The sequence below is a fragment of the Falco rusticolus genome, chromosome 7, assembly GCF_015220075.1.
Source record: "Falco rusticolus isolate bFalRus1 chromosome 7, bFalRus1.pri, whole genome shotgun sequence".
Taxonomy (NCBI): Eukaryota; Metazoa; Chordata; class Aves; order Falconiformes; family Falconidae; genus Falco; species Falco rusticolus.
This window is the reverse complement of record NC_051193.1, coordinates 3,264,567-3,284,356: the sequence shown is the minus strand read 5'-3', so window position 1 is coordinate 3,284,356 and position 19,790 is coordinate 3,264,567. Positions and strand designations below refer to the sequence as shown.

At 57.8% G+C, this 19,790-nt stretch overlaps 1 protein-coding gene across 3 annotated transcripts in view; it reads left to right on the top strand.

The window, feature by feature from the left end:
• The window catches only part of ZNF710 (zinc finger protein 710), a 31,919-nt gene extending 12,514 nt beyond the window's left edge, over positions 1-19,405 (top strand). The window contains exons 1-5 of one of the 3 annotated variants that reach the window (XM_037394848.1): positions 5,624-5,704; positions 14,791-16,243; positions 17,238-17,429; positions 17,916-18,090; positions 18,216-19,405. In XM_037394848.1, the coding sequence (XP_037250745.1) occupies positions 14,819-16,243; positions 17,238-17,429; positions 17,916-18,090; positions 18,216-18,388 (1,965 nt within the window). In that variant the 5' untranslated portion in view covers positions 5,624-5,704; positions 14,791-14,818 and the 3' untranslated portion in view covers positions 18,389-19,405. Of the gene's footprint in view, positions 1-5,623; positions 5,705-6,685; positions 7,015-14,790; positions 16,244-17,237; positions 17,430-17,915; positions 18,091-18,215 lie in introns of those variants that run through there. The other 2 variants (XM_037394847.1, XM_037394849.1) reach the window with 2 other exon arrangements.
• Positions 19,406-19,790: the final 385 nt, after the last annotated feature.

Genomic DNA, 19,790 nt, shown 5'->3' with positions numbered 1-19,790 from the left:
GCCCACCCTTCACCCTCTCTGCTCCCCGTAGCGCCTGGCCCAGAATCGAGCCCTCAGGTTTGTATCTGTCACAGCCATCCCTCATCGTTCTTTGCAGGGTTTGGGTTTTGACCTAAATCTCTGGTGCCGGTTGCTTTTCATGGCAACACTTGTTTCTACAGATTTGTTTTCTCTGTGTATTTGCTCCATGGCTTTTCCTAGGGACGGCGTGGTGGCTTTTCATCTGGGAGACCCGATGGTGAGGACAGTCCTTCCCAGAGCCGCTCAGTGCAGAATTTAATTTACTTTTTTACATATCTGCATGTGTGATTACTGGGAGAGGTATTTTTAAAAGTAGCTCGGCGTCTCTTTCAGGGAGTTAGCAAAGAGCAGATTTATTTTCTGCTATGCTGAGAATTAACTCCCCTTTCTTCCTCTTCCCTCTGCCCCCGCTGGAAAGAGAGAGAATGCAGAAAAGAAGAAAGGATTTACATTGTGGTGGTGATTGGCACAGGCTGTGAATGAGAGGTCATTTCATCTGGCTGTTTCTTTTCAAGCGCTCTTTTTTTCATGCACACTGTATTCAGGCTGGGAGCATTCTTTCTTTTCAAAGCTTCTCTGTCTGTCTCTCTCTTCCCCCTCCTTTATTTTTCACCCCTTTTCTTTACTTTTGCTGTCTTTTCATTCTGTTTTTCTCCACCCCCTTGGGGCTCCATTTTTTCTTTCCTTTTTCCTCTATTCAGTTCCTTTTTTCTTCTCGCATCTTTTCTGAATAGCTCTTCTATTTTCGGAGAGGAAAGGGAGTATGTCGAAGAGAAGTCGTTGCAGCAAGGAGGAACTTGAAAGTCTTTCTTTCCTTGTTTATTTCACTCAAAAGCAAAAATTGTTTTCCAAGGGAGAGCAAGGTTTCGGTGCGGAGCCTTTGAAGCAAGGCTGGGACGGCAGCAGGGCTGGCCAGGGTGGGATTTCTCCCTGCTCCTCGCCACACCACAAACACCCTTGGTCCCAAACTGCTGACAAACACCCAGAGCCCCACAGAGGATGGGGAGGTCGGTGGGTCAGTGCTCTTTCAGCTGGGCTGTGGGTGAGGAGGGGGCCAGGCAGGAGCAGCCCCTCTCCCTGGGCTCCATCCCAGCTCACCCCCAGCCACCGCTTGCCCCACACCTTCGCACACCAGTTACTTGTATGTAATCGCTGGTGCTGGTGGTCCTGTGCAAGTGAACGGCAGCATTTTAAGACATGATGTGACAATAAGCTCTGAAAGCAAGATCCCAAGAGCTCTGTGCTGTGGCGTGTGTCCCTGCACGGTGCTGGGGAGGAGGCAGGTGGGGTGGGATGGAGGGGCCATGTCTGCGTCATTTTGAAGGGGGAACATTGCGCTTGCACGAGCAGCCCATGGGACAACGTGAGAGAGGGGCCAGGTCCCCAGGGACGGGGTGTCCACTGGCCAAGGAGAGTCACTGTGCTCAGGTCTGATAGACTTGGGGATTTGGGGTGCCGGAGTTCCGTGGGTTTGGGCCCTTCTGTGGCAGAAGAGCAGGAAGGGTCTTGGACACATCCACAAGGCCACAGTGGTTCCAGTCGGGTCTAAGGGAGATGCCCTGGCTCGGCAGGAGGAGCCTGGTCCCCCAGCCGCTGCTCCCCAGGTGCCATCAGAGCTCTGCTAGCAGCTCTGTTGTCTTGCTTCAAGAAGAGCTTCTAGGCAGAAGGGCTGATAAATCAGGCTTCAAGATTGATCTGTTTGGTCTTCGAAAGAAGAGACGTTGTGCCACGTGGCAGAGGAGGAGATCTTCAAGGAGGGCAGCTGGGGGGGGGGAGCAGTGAGAGTCCCCCTCCCTGAGCGCTCCCAGCCCGAGCGCTGGCGCAGGCATTAACCCTCAGCAGGCTGCGGTGCGGCTTTGGCTGCTCCAGGACCAAAGGTTTCACAATCCCTTGGCAGAAGCGGAGCGCTGGCTCCAGCATTTCCTTTGGCTCAGTGCAGGGAAAGCACTCGCGTAACAAACCTGCTCTGATGGGCTCCTCACAGTGCTGCTACCACATAACGGGGGTCCCCTGGCAGTGACCCTGTGCTGCCAAAAATCAGACCCAGGCCCCCCCCCCCGGCTCCTTCCATTCATCCCCCAGACCCCGGAGGAGCCTGGGTGGCTCTAATCCTTCCTTCACCCCCATGGCCAAAGTGATGCAGTTAGGACTCTGATTTTCAGGAAGCATCTTTTGCCTGTTAATTTTAGTCTCCCTTGGTTGCTTTGAAGTGAAGTTGGGGGCTGATCTGGAACACACGAACAGGCACTGGACTGGAGCCACCAGCTTTCACGTTGGGTGTGTCAGAGGGGCTGGAGGACGGGGCCGCCGGGTCCCGCTATGGAAAGCGAGGCAGGGAGCGCAGGAGTGTACCCGGGCTGCTCCTCTTCTGCTAGAACAGCGGTTCTGGGTGAATGGTGTGCACGGGGAAAATCCAGCAGAGCAGGGACTCCTCGCACTGCAGCCCCGATGGCAAGGTGCCGGCCGGTGAGCCCAGCAGGCAGCTCTGGAGGGGGATCTGCTGCCTGATCCTGAGGGTCTTGCGGTGTGAGAGGAGAATTCTGCCTCCCCTTTGTTTGAAGGGCTTTGGAGGAAGGATGGAAGGGCCTTGCCGAAGCACGGGGACTTTATCATCCTCTGGCCAGGGGCACATGACAGGTCAGGCATGGGCAGGGGTCCTGAGCCGTGCGGGTGGGCTGCAGGAGTGGGAGTGGAGCCGGTGGCACGGCGGTTAGTGAAGTAGATTATTTTTTAAAAGCGAGATTCAAATAATTGTAACCCTGAGATAGAGAAGACATTGGAGGAGATGAAAAGGGAGAGAGAAAGAAAGGAAGCAAAGGACAGAGGTTTGGAATAGAGAGGGAGATTAGGAGATAGATGAAAGAGAAAGGAGAAAGATAAGAGGGAGAGAGGGGACAGATCTCCAGCGCGAGATGGGCGTTGCCAGGGAAACGGGAAGAATGAGGGAGCGACAGAGGGATGGAGGAGCGGAGGATGCTGGGGGCGGGGAGCAACGGAGGGATGGAGGCTCGGTCTCGGGTGGAGGAGGAAAGTGTATTCTCAGCAGAAAGGGAAGCAGGAGCGGGACGTCCCGGGTCAGCGTGGGTGCCTGTCTGCTGGGAAGCCACGAGAGCATTTGGGATCGTGGCTCCATCCCTCTGTGGTGAACGGCTGCAGCATCTGCTGCTGCTCACAGACTGACCCCTCTCACCCTGAGTTTCCATCAGCTGAAACATTTCTTGCCCACGGCAGGGTGGCTTTCCTCAGAAACAGGATGTCACACTGTGCCCATACCTAGTTCAGCACGTGGATCTTCTTCTGGAGGGCTGGAGGGAGCTGGGAGAGGGTCCGACCCGGGAGGGAGCGCCCTTGCCCGTGCTTGGCCTCGATATTTATATTCCACTTCCAGATGCAGTTGCTGCATTTCAAAGATAAAAAAGGTAGTGTGTGATGGTGAGGCCAAGAGGGCAGAGCAGCAACCTCCAACGGGGAGGACGGGCACTAAGTGCTGTGCCGTGCCATGCCGTGCTGTGCTGTGCCAGCGAGGAGTGCCAGCCCAGCTGCCACGTGTGCCTGCACTGGGCTGGGCTGGTGCTCAGTGGGCAGGGACAGCCGAGCATCCCCCTACCTCGCCAGCAGCAGGATGGTGGTTCCCAGCGCTGCCACCCTCCTCACCGAGCAGAGTGGTGCCCGATTCCTGTCCCATGGAGCAAAGGTTCCCCCATGGAAATCACGTGCCAGGTTGGGATAAATCCTGGTGTCCTTCATTGCAGTTACAGGCAGCTCCCGCAGCCAGAGGCGGGCCAGGAAAAGAGACGATGTGCTTGAAAGCAAGGCACTGCAGATGTCGCTTTAAAGCCCAGAGGCAGTTTTGTGCTCAGCTTCAGCTTTGGCTAGTCCTGGGAAGGTCCCAACGGCACCGGCTGCTCCTGCATCCCTGGGCTGGCAATGGGGAGAGGGGAACCAGGCAGCTTCATGCTCCGTACACACTTATTCTGCAGAAACAGTCATCTCCAGTTATTGATAAAACATTCCTTTTCCCCTTCCAGTCAGAGTTTGCCAATAACCTCGTGGCTTCAAAGAGGTGAACATTTACTTCCCACCAATGAACACAATGGTTGGGGTAAGAATCGTTAGAAGAAATATCAACAGAGCAGTCAAGGGAAGGTTTAACGTGACCTGACAAAGCGGGTGCTGCTCCTTTCCCAACACGTTGTCTATTGTACAGACCAGAAGTTGTCATTTTCCCTAACTTGTTTTTCCACCTAATCTTACTAAAAAATGTTATCTATATCATGCTGCAAATTGTAGGTTGTGTCTTTTTTTTTTTAATCAAACCCCCCAAAGAGAGAAATTCCTCCACCCAGAACCACTTCACGTGATACACGTGATGTCATGCACTTCTTCCGTGTCGGAAAGTATATCCAAGGCTGACGGGAGCAGTTCTGCTTTCTAATCAACTTATTATAAGTAGGAGGTTTTTCCTTTTTTCTAGAGTAGTCATTAACAAAAGTTTTCCTTAAAGAGTGGAGTTAGATAGGATCTACTGTGGAGACACAATGCATTTAAGAATTGTTTTGATTCCTTTCAAAACGCAGAATTTATTTGGTAGCAACAACCCAGCACCACGCATCCTCTTTCCCGTTCCTCAGAACTTTGGCTCATTATTTGCAGCCCAGTTTATCTGCGTTGGATGTCGGCTGTGGGGCAAGAAATGATGGTTTTTTGGTTCTGCTGCTGCCAGCACAGAGCCAGGGTTGGTGTGTGCCCCCCATGTCCCACAGCTCCTGGCCTTGACCAGCCCCGGTGACAGGAGCTTGTGCAGCCAGACAGATGTTTGAGCCCAGCTGCTGTGTCGGATGCACTGTCCTGTGCAGGGAAGCTGTGGCTTCATCCTTCCCTTGCCCAGCCCCAGCTCAGTGTTTAGTGAAACCAAGATGAACTTGTAAATCCTCAGGGCTGGTGCAGGACAGATGCTCTGGATCAGTTTTATGAATAATTTTAGTGGTGATTTTCAGGAAAAAAAATATTTTTCTGTTTAGAATTTTTGTTGGTGCTTTGAGTAGCTTTATGTGAAACCCACGAGAAAGATGAAAGACTGATTTTTTCCTTTATTAAATTTAAATGAAAGCTTCTTTTAAGAAAGGAAGAAAAATAAAATCAAAGGTATTCTCACAAATATTACAGAACTGTTGATCAGCCTGTTTAAAAGTATTGAAAAGCTTTAACACCTCCTCCCCCCACCTCATCGGATCTCCACTCCGATAAGATCACTCCCATGTGCCCAACTTCACCAGGTCATTTTTAGCCCCAATTTATGCTCAGACTTGACTCCAGCACTCCTGGGGCTTTGCACAGCACCTCTGCCGCACTGTCTGCAGGGCAGCCTGCAGCAGGGCAGGGCGGCTGGGGGGGATCACACAAAGGGTTCTGCAATGGGGGTCCCGCACCCTCCCAGCCCTGACAGCACCTCTTGCAGGGTGGGAGCCCACCAGTTAGGTGTATGGGGTGCAGCTCCTACAGCCCCAGGCACTTGCCGCTGCACAGGTTTAAAGCTGAGGAGCTTATTTAGGGCAACTGCTCTCGATTGCATTGCTCAGGTTGCACCACTGAGTTTCTTTCTGCTGGGAACAAGTCCTAGAGGCCCTCCTGGATTGCTGCTGGGTTTGTCACACAGCCTGTAATGCCAAATACAGGTGCGAAGGTGAGTTAGATGAGATAAGCTGCTGCTGGTACCAGCTGGGCCCTGGCACCCGCTCATGTGTCGGCACTTACTCTCTGATGGAGCAGAGATAACATGGGGCAGTGGCTGGTAGCAAGGAGGGGTGTTGTGTTCTGGGCAAGGAAGGGTCACTGTTCCTCAGAAAGGCTGCGAAAGGTAAATCTCAAACATTTTTGGTTTGCCCTTGACTCCCTTTCCTGCAGGAAGGGTTGGGTGAAGGTTGGTGGTTGCACTACTCACCCTGCTGCCTCTGGGGCTGATGTAAAGGAATGGGAGAGAGGGGTGATTGAGGAGGAGCCCGATGGAAAACAAGGGGCTTTGCCATAGCTGACCCCTCAGCAGGGGGTACAAGCACTGCGTGAGTCAGGAGCTGTGGACCCTTGCTGCGCACTTTTGGTGGGACTTCAGCCAGGATGGCGCCTTGTGGGAGCGGCTGGTCCTTTTACTCTGCTTGCTCCTGTTGGACCTAGGATATTGCAGGCAAACCTTGTTTGTGTGCACAGGTGAGGTTTTCATGAACCAGACATAATTTTATTTTTTTTTTTAGGCTCAGGATTACCAAGAGTCTCATTTTCAGAGCTGCTGCATCGGCGTCTGTTGTGGCTCAGCTGCACCAGGCACTGGTGGAGGGGATGGTGGTGTGAGACAGGGGAGCCGCTTGGGAGCGGCTGGGTGAAACCAAGGGAGTTAAAACAGCAAAGGAAAGAGAAATGTGTCCAGAGATGGATGGTTCTTAGTCTAGTGCAGTGGCTGGGAAATCTGGAATCCAGCTAGAAATGCAGTGGTGGATGAAGAGGCTGTTGGGCTACAGGAGGGGACCTGTCTGCTGTAAGAGGCCCCATGTGAGAGATGAGGGGTTAAAGATGAAGGAAGAGAGGTAAATAGAAGTAAAATTCACATAAGGAAGTGAAAGCTATTTTTTTAGAAAATCCAACTATTTTAAGTGCTTAAAGACCAGGAGGTGAGTGTGGAGGAGGTGGCCGGGGCTGGGGCGGGCAGGAGCCGCAGGGATATGCCGGGGCAGAGCCTGACTCTTCCCAGCTGTGTTGAAAAAGACAGGAGAAGAAGAGAGATTGCAGCGAGACAAAAACCTCCCAGGAGTGGGAGGAGAAATGCTGAAAGAAACCCGAATTTCACAACCCCCAGAGGAGCAGGGACAGGAGCCACTGCTGCCGGCCCTGGGTGCGACCTTCCCACGAGCGCCGGAGCAGGGACCCCAGCGGTGGCCGGGGGACACGGATGAGGGGGACCAGGAGCACGGCACATGCGGCTGTCGGAGGGGATGCCAACGAGTGCGTTTGTGTAACTCCATGTGCGGGAGGGGGGCAGGTGGGCAGGTGGGCGAGTGTCTCCATCGGCAAACAAGCTGGAGAGCACCTAAACCTCGACCAAGGGGTTTGCTCTGAGCCCAGAGGAGGGTTCAGTTCCCAGCTACGGTGTGCGGGCAGGGATGGCAGAGTCTGAGCGAAAACCGGTGAGGTACAGCCATGGTTGGGATCTGGGGAGGAAGGCAAGTTGCTCTTGTGTTCCTACTGAGAACAATATTAAGATAAGTTTGATTTATTTTCTCTTTTTCTGATCTGAGTGGTGGGACAGAGGGATGAGCTGAACACCCAACGCAGTAGTTGGCAAAGGGGATTAGGAAAGCCAGGTGTGAAGAGGTGTAAAGGTACAGACAGAGCAGAGCTGTGGGAGAACAGACCCGCTCCCCAGCAGTGTCTGGCATGGCACCTGGCAGAAGGGCCTGTCCCCTCAGGCTGGGGACAGGGAGCCAGGGAAGCTGCAGAAATTGTGATACCACAAAACCAGGAGTATTTAAAAAAATTGGTACCCGCAGCAGAGCTGGGACTCCAGCCCGCAGCACTACCATGCTTGTGCCTTTTTACAGCGATACTCGCAACTCTTCCTCAAAAATGGATCTCGGCACTGTGTGTAGCGAAAGAAATATGGACTTTGCTCCCAGAGAAGGGACAACTGAAGGGCAGGATGGGGTGAGCACAGACGGAAGTGCCTTGCCAGAGCTGCTCCATTGCTGCTGGGTATTGGCAAGGCACGGGTGTGCTCAGAAAAGAAATTTGGAGAAATCAGTGTAGTAGCAGACTTCTGCATAGAATTTTTTTTTTCCCTGAAAAGTTGTGAATTTGTTGAAAAATGGGGTGATGAAATTTGTCATTGCTGGTGCAGTTGTTTGTTGGCAAGCAAGGAGAGATGGAATGGGAAAAGGCTTAAAAGGCAAGCGGCTCACACCTGGTACAGAGCCACATGATGGGAGGGAGAAATAACAGGGTCACAACGAGAAGTCTGCAACATAGCTCCTGCACAAGTGTCTTCCACCATCCAAGGGGAGCAGGACACTGCCAGCCAGTGTGGCACAGAGCTTTCCACCAGATCCAGCTGTGGAATGATTAGTAGCTACTGAAAAGTTCGTTCAATTTGTGCGTATGGAAAAGAAAGGCAGATCTTGGATTGTGTGAGAAACTCAATTGCAGAAAGAGAGGCTAGTGAAGGAGCATGTGGAGCGGTGGGCATGAAGGCAGGAGAAGAGGTGTTTCAAGGACCGAGGTGGGAAGCGGTGGGGGGATTGGTTTAATGTTCAGCTTGGCATCGTTCACTCTTCATGGGGTGGATCATGGGGGAAAGTGGGATTTGCCTGGCTCCTCCTCTTACCCTCAACCTGCCATCTTGCCTCTTGGGTGGCATGCCCAAAGCCCACCTCCCCCTCGGGCAGAGGAGCCAGCATGTCATGCTCTCTGGCCAGGGTTTGCTTATTTATTAGCGGCACTATCAAGGCAGTGCAGCCCTTTGTAGAGCTAGTTAATAGTCTCCTTTTCCACAGAGGGATGGAGTTTACTTGTTAAAGCATCCCTACAGCTCCTGGTGCTGGAGCAACACTGGGACTGTTGCTTTGCCAGGATGGGCTGCCAGAATCCTGTCTGTGTCGTCCTGCCTGCCAGTCTTCCCGGTGTGCCCGGTGCTGCAGCTCCCAAATGCCCAGCCCTGGAGGGATGTCTTTGTAAGGGCTCAGCTGGTGGCATTTTATCAGTACCAGGAGGGACAGTGCATTAATGTTTGTTTTCCTTCCCGCTGCCCCTTCTTGTGCAGCTGAGGTGGGTCAGGGCTGAGCGGGTGCTGCTGGGGCGAGTTCCCTCCGCTGCGGTCCCCAGCCCTCAGCTCTCCCAGCAGCCTGGTCACTGCCCTGTCAGGGCTGTGGAAGGCTCCTGCATGGGGATCTCTCTGGGACTTCTCAGGGGGCTGAGATCTCTGGCTGGGGTTTGGATTCAGGCATGCAGGCGCTGCGTGAGCCTCTGCCCAGTGCCTGGATGCTCTGTGCTTCGGCCCCAGGCTTGCATCACCTTGCTTCACCTGGGAGCGATTGCCTCACATGGGACTGGCTGTGGCAGGTCTGTGCTCGGTCTGGCACTGGACCTGAGGCCCCCTGGGGCCACTGCTTTGGCTTCTTGATCAAGATTACAAGCGGCTCCCTGGAGAGCAGAGGTTTGGGCAGCGCTTTGCACCCTCAGGGGTGTCAGGGTGTTTCCTGGGGGAGTTGAAATACATGACCTAACCGTACTTCCCAGAGTGTTGGGAAACAGCGTTTCCAGCCCACTCTGCAAGACCCGAGAAGGGTGAACAGGGAAGTGAGAGTGAGAAGTGAAACAAAAGCATCTGTCCTGTTCCCCACTTCTCTCCCTGCAGTGTTTGTGCAGCTGCAGCTCTGCGAGCTGTTGTGGCCTCGCTCTCTTGAATAGCAAAGCTTCGTTTCTCATGTACCAGGGCTCACTCATTTGATAGAGAGAAGTGCAAAGAGTGATTTGTGTAACACAAGGCTCTTATTTTCATGCTGAGGGCCCAGAGGAGCAGAGTTCGTCCCCTTTCTCAGAGTGCCTCGGAGTAGGAATGCACAATTTGCTTTCTTCTAAAAGCCTCTGGTTTAGGGTGGTTGTTCTTAAAACATCAGTGCTGGTCTTGGGAGGATATGTGAGTGTATGATTCTTTCAGCTTCTGTGTCTTGTGGTGCTCGTACTTGGGGACAGAGGCCTCGAGCTGTGCTGGGGAGTTCGGCTGACCCCTCTGTAGCGCTGAAGGCTTAGAGGGAATAGTTGGGTCCCTTCTCCCCTCTCCTGTCCCTGAGGCTGCCAGCTGGCTGCGGGGCTGTCCAGGTCTGTGTTGCCCTTGCTTTGCCCTTGCATGGCACTTAGTGGCACATGCCATGAGGAGCAGGATCCGGCGGTGCCCCCCCTGCCCCAGGAGCTGGGGTAACAACCCGCCACTGCGGGCATCTGGGTGTTTCTTATCCTGTGTAGGCGGCTGCAGAGAAATCCTTGGGAAAAGCGAGATCTTGACTGGAAGAAACATCCAGTGCATGTGGAAATAGAAACTGTGCCCCAAACCAAGGAGGAAAGCAAAATCCAAACCCAAGTCAGGTGGCCTTCCCTGCTTCCCAGCCTCCTCCAGCTCCTCTCGCCAGGGCAGAGTGAAGGCACCCCAGCTCCCCTCTCCAGGCTGAGACCCCAGGGAGCAGGCTCTTGGTTTCAGCTTCCTCAGTTCCAGCAAGGATTCCATTTGCAGACCCCCAAAGGCAGCAGTGCTGCTCACCTTGGCCACCCCAGAGCCCCGGCTCTGCACTGCCTGTCATCTGAGCCCCCGGCGGGCACCCATGGGGGCTGGCAGGGCAGGGTGGGCACGCTGCTGGCTGGGGAAGCGGGAGCTGGGAAGTGGGAATTCTCTCCAGCCCTTGCAGGCTGGCAGGGATGGTGGTGCGGGGGTGCGTTGTGTTGGGTTGTTTTCCCTGGCAGCTCTGCTCCCCGCAGGGATGCTCCACGGGGCAGCGGTGGCTGAGCCCGGGTTGGGGGCACAGGAGGAGGAGGATGGCAATCTGCCCTTGCACCACGGCTGCCCGGGCGATGGGCTGCGGGATCGGTCAGCCTGAGCCCCCCGGGGGCCTCCCCGGGAAGGGGGTCCTGGCTGGCCAGGGGTGGCCGCGGGACTGGGCTGTGCGTGCCAGCAGCTGCCTCCCTGCCTGCTCCCTCTTCCTCTGCTGCTTTCTCCCCATCCTTCCTCCCACCCCTCCTCCTCCTCCTCCTCCTCCCGCCGCCGCCCTCCCCCGCTCCTCGCTTTGTTTCGCTGCCTCCGCACTCCCCTTCCCACCTAACCCCCCCAACCACTTCCCCCCCCCCCCCCCCCCCCCCCCATCCTCTTCCTTCTCCCCCCCCATCCTCCTCCATCTCCTCTCTACCCGTTCTGCGCCGGGGGCTGGGGGTGCAAGGTCCAGAAGCCGACCCCCTTGTCTCGCCTCCATTTCTGGCTGCCCCCCCCCCAGGCCCAGTCTCTGGCTGCTGGCTCTGCACAGCCTGTCTCCCTCCTGGCGCTCCCTGGGAAGGGATGCCCAGGCAGGCAGGGATGCTCGGCTGGGACCTTCCTCCTGCTCAGGCAAGGGCCGTGGCCGGAGGGTGCTGGAGCTTGGGGACAGTGGCATCACCGTGGGTACCAGAGCCCACTGCCCATCTCCCAACCCTGAGCATCCCCTCTGCTCTGGCACGCCACGTGCTGAGCTGTGGGGTGGGTGACCCTGACCCTGGGGCTGGATCCAGCAGCACACGGGGGGGATGCAAAGGAAGGACCTGAACCCCGGGTGCTGATCCTGCAGGCAGCAGATCCCACGTAGTCAGTGTCTCTCCCCTTCTCCGGCCCTTCCTCTTTTCATGCCAGTTCTTCTCCCCTTCCCCATCACTTCCCCTTCCCCAGAGGGATGTGTGCACTGTGGCCCGGTGCTTTGGTGAGCACAGAGGCGGTGTGAGAGGACGTGCAGGCCACACTCACGGGGACTGTACAGGAACCAGCAGGAGGAGGCAGCTGCCTGTGGCTTTGCCTGCAGTGGAGAGGCTGATGTGCTCCGGCCAGCACTTGTCCCTGCAGCCTGTACCTGGCCTGGCTGGTGGGACACAGCATGGAAGCCATGTGGGTGCCACAGTGAGAACCATGGGGACGATAACCTGATAAAGCAGGGGTTTTCTGCTTGGAGAGAGCGGTTATTTAGCCCAGGATGGCTTCTCACGCCGTGCAGGTGCTCCCGGGACCGCAACATAATCTGGTTTAGAGTTTATTCCTGTTTTACCTCCCCCATAGGATTTCTCTTTGTTGTATCTGCAGAAATAATTATATTTAGGAGAACATTCCTCACCGCAGGAGGAAGCGGCAGCCTCCTCGCTTTCATCTGGTGGCGGCTCTCCAAGCGCCTCCCTGCCCATCCTCGCCGGCCGCCCCAGGGCTGTGGGGGAGGCTGCTGGGGGCCCGATGCTGCACCCTGTCGACGGGGGTCCTGGGTTGGCTCAGCCTGGGAGTGTCGGGCACCGCTGCTCCAGGCTCTGCATCCCTCCAGGACCCTGCCCCAGCCTCTCTGGGGTGGGTACAGGGCTGTCGGGGCCCCTGGGCACAAGCGAGCTGAACATGAGCATGTTCCTAAAGTGTTTTCTAATCCTTACAAAACTAAACAGATAAACTACCCTCCAGCTGAAGGGAGTGTTTTGGCAGCCTGTGCGTCTTTCCCCAGTTCACCAGTGGGTGCCTGCCTGCGCCATTGCATCTCTCTGTCACTGTTTTGCTTTGTCTGCTGGTCTTCTCTCCCTGTTTCCCAGCCTGAATAGCCAAGGAACCTGCAGACGCTGACCGGAGGGATCTGGGTATGGGTGACAAAACAGCATTCCCGAGGCATGGTGGTGCCTGCCCCACGCTCCTCTGTGCAGCAGCTTCTCTGTTGTTTTGCTATCCCAGATTCCCAGGTTGTTTATGGCAGCAATTCCTCAGATTGCTGGCCTGCCGCCCCTGGGCTCTCCAGACAGGGCTGGTGCTGGTGGGACGGGTGCAGGCTCCGTCTGCCCGGTGTGGAACACTGACTTCAGAAGGGCTCGTGGAACTGTGCCCCGCTCTCCGGGCTGGTGGGTCCCTGGAGACCACCAGGACACAGGGAGCTTGTGGGTCTGGCACGAGTTTGTCCCAGGCTCAAGAGCAGGACTGCCATCCCCAGGGTGCCCCACACCTGGTGCTGCTGCAGACCCAGCACCCGTGGCCCAGGAGCTGCTGGGTGAGGCCAGCGGTGACCGCTTGTAGGCACGATGTGAGCGTCGAGTTTTCTGCTTGTTTGACTTTTGCCACTGAAACTGTAGCCCCTGTGAGTTTGCTGTGGTCCCACAGGTGATATTGCTGGCGTTGCTGCTATCTCCTGGTGCACTGCCCTAGGCAGACGTACTCTCCTCGCTTCTCCACTGCAGGCAGCTTGTCCTTCCAGTCAAAGCTGGGTGTGCCTATGTGACCTTCCAGGTCTGTACTTCCCAGCCTGGCCAGCACAGTGTGTTGCTCCCACATGAGCTCCACAGTAACCAGCATCAGATGCAGTGAACAGCAGCACTGGAGTGGCTCCTTGTGCTGCCTCTCTGGTCGGCTCTGGCACGCCTCTGCCAGCCACCCACCTCAGTTGCTGGAGGTTCTGCATCGCTCGCAGGTCCGGGCGGCTGCCTTGCGCCCTGCAGCCACCTCTGTGACCTCATCTGTGCTCTCGTCCTTCTCCTTGTGGTCTCCCTTCATGTCTGTCAGGTTTATTTGCTCGGGGGATCTTGTGGTGCCAGCACGCAGTGTGGCAGTACACTCCTCCCCACGCAAGTGAGCATCGCTCTGTGTGTCATCCCCGAGCAGTGATCTGACTTCCTTCCTGAAATGGGATGGGATAGTTAAATAGCACGAGGTTGGGACTGGAGTCCTGCAGGATCCTGTCAGGAGCTCTCCCAGAGGGTGGTGGGGATATGTCTCTGGGTCCCAAGTGTCTGAGTGGGGATAAATCGGTTGTGGTCCATTTGTCGTGTGCCCCAGGGTGGCATTAGTGTTGGGTCATCCTGCTCTGACCTGCCCATGTCCTGCACCTCTTCCCTGTGTAACTTGGGCACCGTGTGCTGGCACGGGCACAGACGCTCGTGGGGCACCTTGGGCGGGGGGGCGGTGGTGCATGGGAGAAGACTCAGACTTTCTCAGCTTTAGGGGGCATTGGCTGCTGCTCTGTTTGCACTAGGAGGACTGTGGCTTTTGCAGGGATTTTAACTGACTCCGTAGCCCCCTTCTGAAAAGTGACTTCGTAACCCTGAGCAGGCTGTGCTGGTCAGTAGTGCTGCAGGGGGAGGGAGGCAGGAAAAAGGGAAACAAGCCACTTATAAAACCTGACGAAATACTGCTGGAGCCTGGCGTGCTTATTGCTGGGACAAAAGGGCGCTGCTGAAAGGCGTTAATAAAAGCAAAGGGGAGAGGAGGCGCTTGCCATGGCAATGAGGGGGCTGTGAGACCAGAGGGGTGGGCCAGGCAGGGAAGGTGAAGCTGGAGCCTGGCTGTCACAGGGCTGGGTGGGTCAGAGCAGCAAGGGGGTTCGCAGGGCACCAGTGCTGTCTGCCTCGGGCCAGCGCACCCAGACCCGACCTGCCTCCCACGCTGCGGTGATGCTTGGACCCCCGCAGGTGAGCCACCGGCCGAGCCAAGCGGAGCCTCTAACATGTGCCTCGCTTGGGCTTGTGAGCATGGCAGCTTGACCACTTTTCTACGTGCTCCCAATGAGAAAGGTTTGAGGTTTGGTTCCTCGAGCTCCCTGTGCCCTTTGCTGCTGCTTCTCCCTCCCCCAAGGAGCACAGAGTGGCATGTTCAGCTTTCTTGACTGGTCCTGCAAACTGCATGGGTGCCTGTCCCTGGGAGTCACTGCCACGGAGCTCTGGGGCATGCGAGGAGCCAGACCTCAGTCTCGGGGTTCAATAGTGCAGACAGAAATGTTGATAGCGGATGCAGAGCCATCCCCCCCTTCATCCTGGCTCCCTGATCCACCAGCAACTGAGATCACCATGGCCACGCTGCTCCACACCCTGGGGTGCTGGCGACCCATGCTGGCAACACCTGTGTTGGTCTGGGGGTCACTGGGGATGGTGATAAGGAAATGGGTGACAGCTGAACGAGTCCTTTGTGGAGTGGTGTCCCCAGCAGCTGTGTGGTGGCAGGGGTGCCAGGGGGGGTAACAGCCATCTCTCTCTCTCCCTCCCCAGCCATGACAGCGTAGGCAGGCGGCGAGAGATGGATCGCTTCACTGAGTGCGGGACCCAGACGGACGCGGTGGTGGTGCTGTCCCTGGCGCAGGCTGCGGTTCTGGGCTTGGTGTCTGAGAATGAGCTGCTTGGGGCCACAGTCAGCCCCTCGGGCTTCTTCCCGGGGCTGGGAGGGGAGCTGCCGGACACTGCTGCGGTGGAGCCTGGGGAGCCGGAGGGTGAGTGCCGGCTGGAGGGTGAGGGGCAGGTGCCAGGGGATGGGCAGGACGAGGATGCCTTGGAGGCAGAGTCTTCCCTGGAGAAGCATGCCCGGAGGAGAAAGAGGCCTCCGGTGAGGCTGGTGCCCAAGGTCAAGTGTGAGAAGGCAGAGGTGGAGGATGACGTGCTGTATGAAGTGTCCATCCCTGGGGACGAAGAGGGCGAGCAGCAGCGCAGCCACCAGTCCGACCTCCAGGACCCCAGCCAGGAGCAGACGGTGCAGAGCAGCGCCGTGAAGATGATCGACCTCGGCACCTTTGGCAGGAAACCCCGGCGCCTGCGGCACCTGCGCCGGCATGCACACCAGGAGCTGGAGGGCACCGAGCGTCACCTCAGGAGCACTGGTGCAGCAGATGGTGCCACCGCGGGGGACCTGCGGACTGAGTGCGCCTTTGAGGCAGGCGCCCCATCCCCCAGCGAGGCAGAAGCCCCTGCACCAGCATCCCCCGAGCAGGTGAAGAGCGAGCAGGGCTTCGCCTGGCAGGAGCCAGGGGAGCTGGAGGCGGAGGCGACTGGTGCCACCAGCGAGCGCAACAAGAAGGCACAGCTGGACCGACTGGACATCAACGTGCAGATCGATGACTCCTACCTGGTGGAAGCTGGGGACCGCCAGAAGCGCTGGCAGTGCCGCATGTGTGAGAAGTCCTACACCTCCAAGTACAACCTGGTGACCCACATCCTGGGCCACAACGGCATCAAGCCCCACTCCTGCCCCCACTGCAACAAGCTCTTCAAGCAGCCCAGTCACCTGCAGACCCACCTGCTGACCCACCAGGGCACACGGCCCCACAAGTGTGAGGTGTGCAGCAAGGCTTTCACCCAGACCAGCCACCTGAAGCGGCACATGCTGCTGCACACCGACATCAAGCCCTACAGCTGCCGCTTCTGCGGCCGGGGCTTCGCCTACCCCAGCGAGCTGAAGGCACACGAGGTGAAGCATGAGAGCGGCCGCTGCCACGTCTGTGTGGAGTGCGGGCTGGACTTCTCCACGCTCACCCAGCTGAAGCGGCACCTCTCCACGCACCAGGGCCCCACGCTGTACCAGTGCTTGGAGTGCAGCAAGTCCTTCCACTACCGCAGCCAGCTGCAGAACCACATGCTGAAGCACCAGAACGTCCGGCCTTTCGTCTGCACCGAGTGTGGGATGGAGTTCAGCCAGATCCACCACCTCAAGCAGCACTCCCTCACGCACAAGGTAGGGGCCGGGGCATCCATGGGATGCTGCCCTTGCCATGCTTGGAGGAGATGTGCCAGCTCTGGATGTGGGTGTTGGGCGAGAGGGGTGTCCTGGTGCCCCAGAGTCCTGACCAGCCCTGGGAGACGGGTGGTGCGGGTGGGCAGAGGTGGTTGGCATTTGCTAGGGGTCATTAATTAGCAGTGAAAATGCATCGTTACGGGCAGGGTCCCCAAGGCTGTCCAGCCTCCTTTCTTCCTGGAGGTTGCCACCCTCAGGGAGGGGGTCCTCAGACCTGCTGCTGCAGCAGGATGACTTGGGGGACCCTGGCCACATGCTGCCACGGCCCCTCCCGGCGGGCTGTGAAAGAGGGGTTTGCCCTTTCTCAGGGTGTTCTTTCAAGGGGGAGCAGTTGGCCTGAGCAGGAGAGCGGAGCCGGGTCTCACAGCTCTGCTTAGAGCGGGTCTGGCCACGCTCCCTGCAGCCCACCTCCCACACGCTGCTGGGCTCGGGCAGGGCTCTCGAACATACCCCACGCCAAGTCTGCTGCCGTCCGGCAGCCGTGCTCCCCAGCCAGCTCCTACCCATGGGCATTGCTTTGTGGAGCTGCTCTCGCTCCAGTGGCACTGACCCGATACCAGTTTTTCCAAGTGTAAATGCATTTCCAGGGTGGGTGAGAAGATGGTGTCTGGGGGTGAGGCAGGATCCTGCCCGCTGCAGGACCCGGCAGGGGAAATTACCACACACACACCCCCCGGGCAGCGCAGGGATGGCCCCAGGCTCTTGGTAGTGCCCACTCTGTGCTCACAGAAGGAGCGGGGAGCAGGAAGGGTTCAGCTCAGTTCACCCATGCCCCTTGAGGGGCGCAGGTCCCTGCGCTGCACTGTGCCCAGCACTGCTCCTGCCGGGTCTGTTGGGAGGCCCTGAGCGCTGTGTGCTGGCCCCCGCCGCTGCAGGCAGAGCCCTGCCTGCTGCTGCTCTGCCCTCTGCCCACGGCTGTCCTGACGCCTTGCAGGGTGTGAAGGAGTTCAAGTGCGAGGTGTGCGGGCGGGAGTTTACCCTGCAAGCCAACATGAAGCGGCACATGCTGATCCACACCAGCGTCCGTCCCTACCAGTGTCACATCTGCTTCAAGACGTTTGTGCAGAAGCAGACGCTCAAGACCCACATGATTGTGCACTCACCGGTGAAGCCGTTCAAATGCAAGGTACCGTCAGGGATGCGGGGGGGGGGGGATTTGGCAGATCTGGGATAGGGGTTAGCACAGGTCCTGGTGCCCTGTGCTCCCGCAGAAACCTGGCCAGGCTGGGTTGAGTCCTCGGTCACAGGAAAGCAGTTTTGTGATGCCTCCCTCTGTTCGCTCAGGCAAACAGCTGGTCCGGACGCATTGCTCAGAGCTGCGCAGCGGGGAGCAGCTGCTGCGGGCAGGGCATGGGCGCCGCTAGTAGGGAAGGACGGTTCTCTCTGATCAGTGCTGGAGCTTCCAGCGACACCAGCACAGCATCCCTGAGGCCTCCCACTGCAGAGGGGGAGGAGGGAGGCAGCCCCCATACCCTTGGAAGTTGCTGGGAGCAGTGGGGGGGACCCCGGGGGAAGGTCTGCTCTGAAAAGCCCTACAGCTGCACCGGCTGATTCCCTTTGCCGGGGGCGGCCGCGGGAGAGCCCTCGCTGACCCCAGGAACGCTGCCCACAGGTCTGCGGGAAGTCCTTCAACCGCATGTACAACCTGCTGGGCCACATGCACCTGCATGCGGGGAGCAAGCCCTTCAAGTGTCCCTACTGCTCCAGCAAGTTCAACCTGAAGGGCAACCTGAGCCGGCACATGAAGGTCAAGCACGGGGTGATGGACATCAGCCTGGACAGCCAAGGTAGGTGGCTCCAGCAGAGCTGGAGCTCCTGGGGAGCTTTGGGCTCCACATGGGAGCTGCCTGTGGAGTGACAGAGGTGCTGTTGGACCTGGACCTTCATTGGTTGTCCCTGTGCTGAATCCTAGATCCCATGATGGACCTGGCCGGGGCTGACCACGCCGAGCTGGATGGGCAGCAGGAGATGGATGACTTCGAAGAGGAGAACTCTTATGGCTACGGGGGGGTGGGCAACCCTCCGGATGAGCATGCCCTGACTGAGCAGGCCATGAAGGAGATGGCATACTACAACATGTTGTAGCCGAGGCTGGAGGAAGCTGGTGGGGGCCTGCGTGAACTTTGCGTGGTAAGAGGAGCTGCTGCCGGGGGGCTGCAGCACCCAGCCAGACCTGCAGCACCGCCCCTGGAGAGGAGGGGGGGCTCCAGCTGAGCTTGGTGAAGGAGAAAAGAGGGATGTCCAGAAACCTTTGCTGGGGTGAAGGCGGGAGCAGAAGCTGGAGGTGGCACAGAGGAGCCGTCGCTGCCTGCCATGGGCATGCTGGGCTCCAGGCCGCTGCCAGACCCTTGCAGAGCCTCAGTGGAGCTCTCGCCATCGCTGGGGTCCTTCCCTCTGGACCCCTTCCACCACCCCTGGAGAGGGAGCACGGAGCTATGCACCGGCTGCCTGCAGCTCTCCTGCCCGGCACTGAGCTCCCCTGGCTCCACTCCTGCCCACCCGCCCGCCTGCCCCACCACGCGGTGGCACGTCAGGACCTTGCCCCTGTCTTCGCCCTCGCCTGCACTTCAGTGTCCGGGGCACTTGAAGCTGCAGGCAGGGGAAGGCACGTCCCAGAAGATGATGAGCATTACTAATTATTCTACCTCCTGGGTCCTCCCCCACGGCTGTGCTGGGGCTGCAGCCCGGCCAGCCCCCTGCTCCCCCCAAGCGCCCCGTGGGGCAGAAGCCCCTCAGCCCGCGGGAGGAGGTGGGTTTGTGTTTCTTGCCCTTCCCAGTCTCCCGGGCAGGCGAGAGCTGTCCCGCTTGCTCTGGCACTGGCTGCAAGCTGGCACGGGCGAAGCTGTGGCAGCCTGCGCGAGGCCACGGGGCACATACAAAACAGAATATTTTCTTACAAACTAATGGCAAAGCTCAGAGGAAGCAGCAGCTCTGGGTATAGAGCAACTGTAGCGAGCTGTGTATTTAAAGGAAGGCAAACCCTGCTCAACTTGAGCAAATGATGGTATTTTGAAAGTAATTTATTTTTTTCAGATGTGCCGCGTGGTTGGATTTATCTTTTCACCGAGTTATTTCCTTCAACCAATGTGCTTTGTAAACCTGTGTAACGTGTGTGGTCTGTGCGCAGGGAGCGGTGATGCTGTGCGGGGGGGAAGGGGTTGAGGACCAGAGCAGGGTCCCACCACCCGTGGGGCAGCCAAGCACTAACGAACCACAGCCACTCTCTGTGCTGCCAGTGCCCCCTCCTTGACGTCCCCCCACCCCCCACCCCCCGGCTGCTTTGGGGCTCAGGAAAAGGCTTTGGCAGGCAGTGATGTGGGTTTGCACCCTCTGCTCCCAGGGTGCTGTGCTGGGGGGGAGAAAGTAGCTGGGGCAGCAGTGGGTCTGGGACCACCACCCTGGCTCTCCTCCCTCCCTGCTGTGGGGCAGGGGGTGGGCAGCTCCCACAGCATCACTCCCCACACGTGCCCGGTGCCAGGCGGGCACC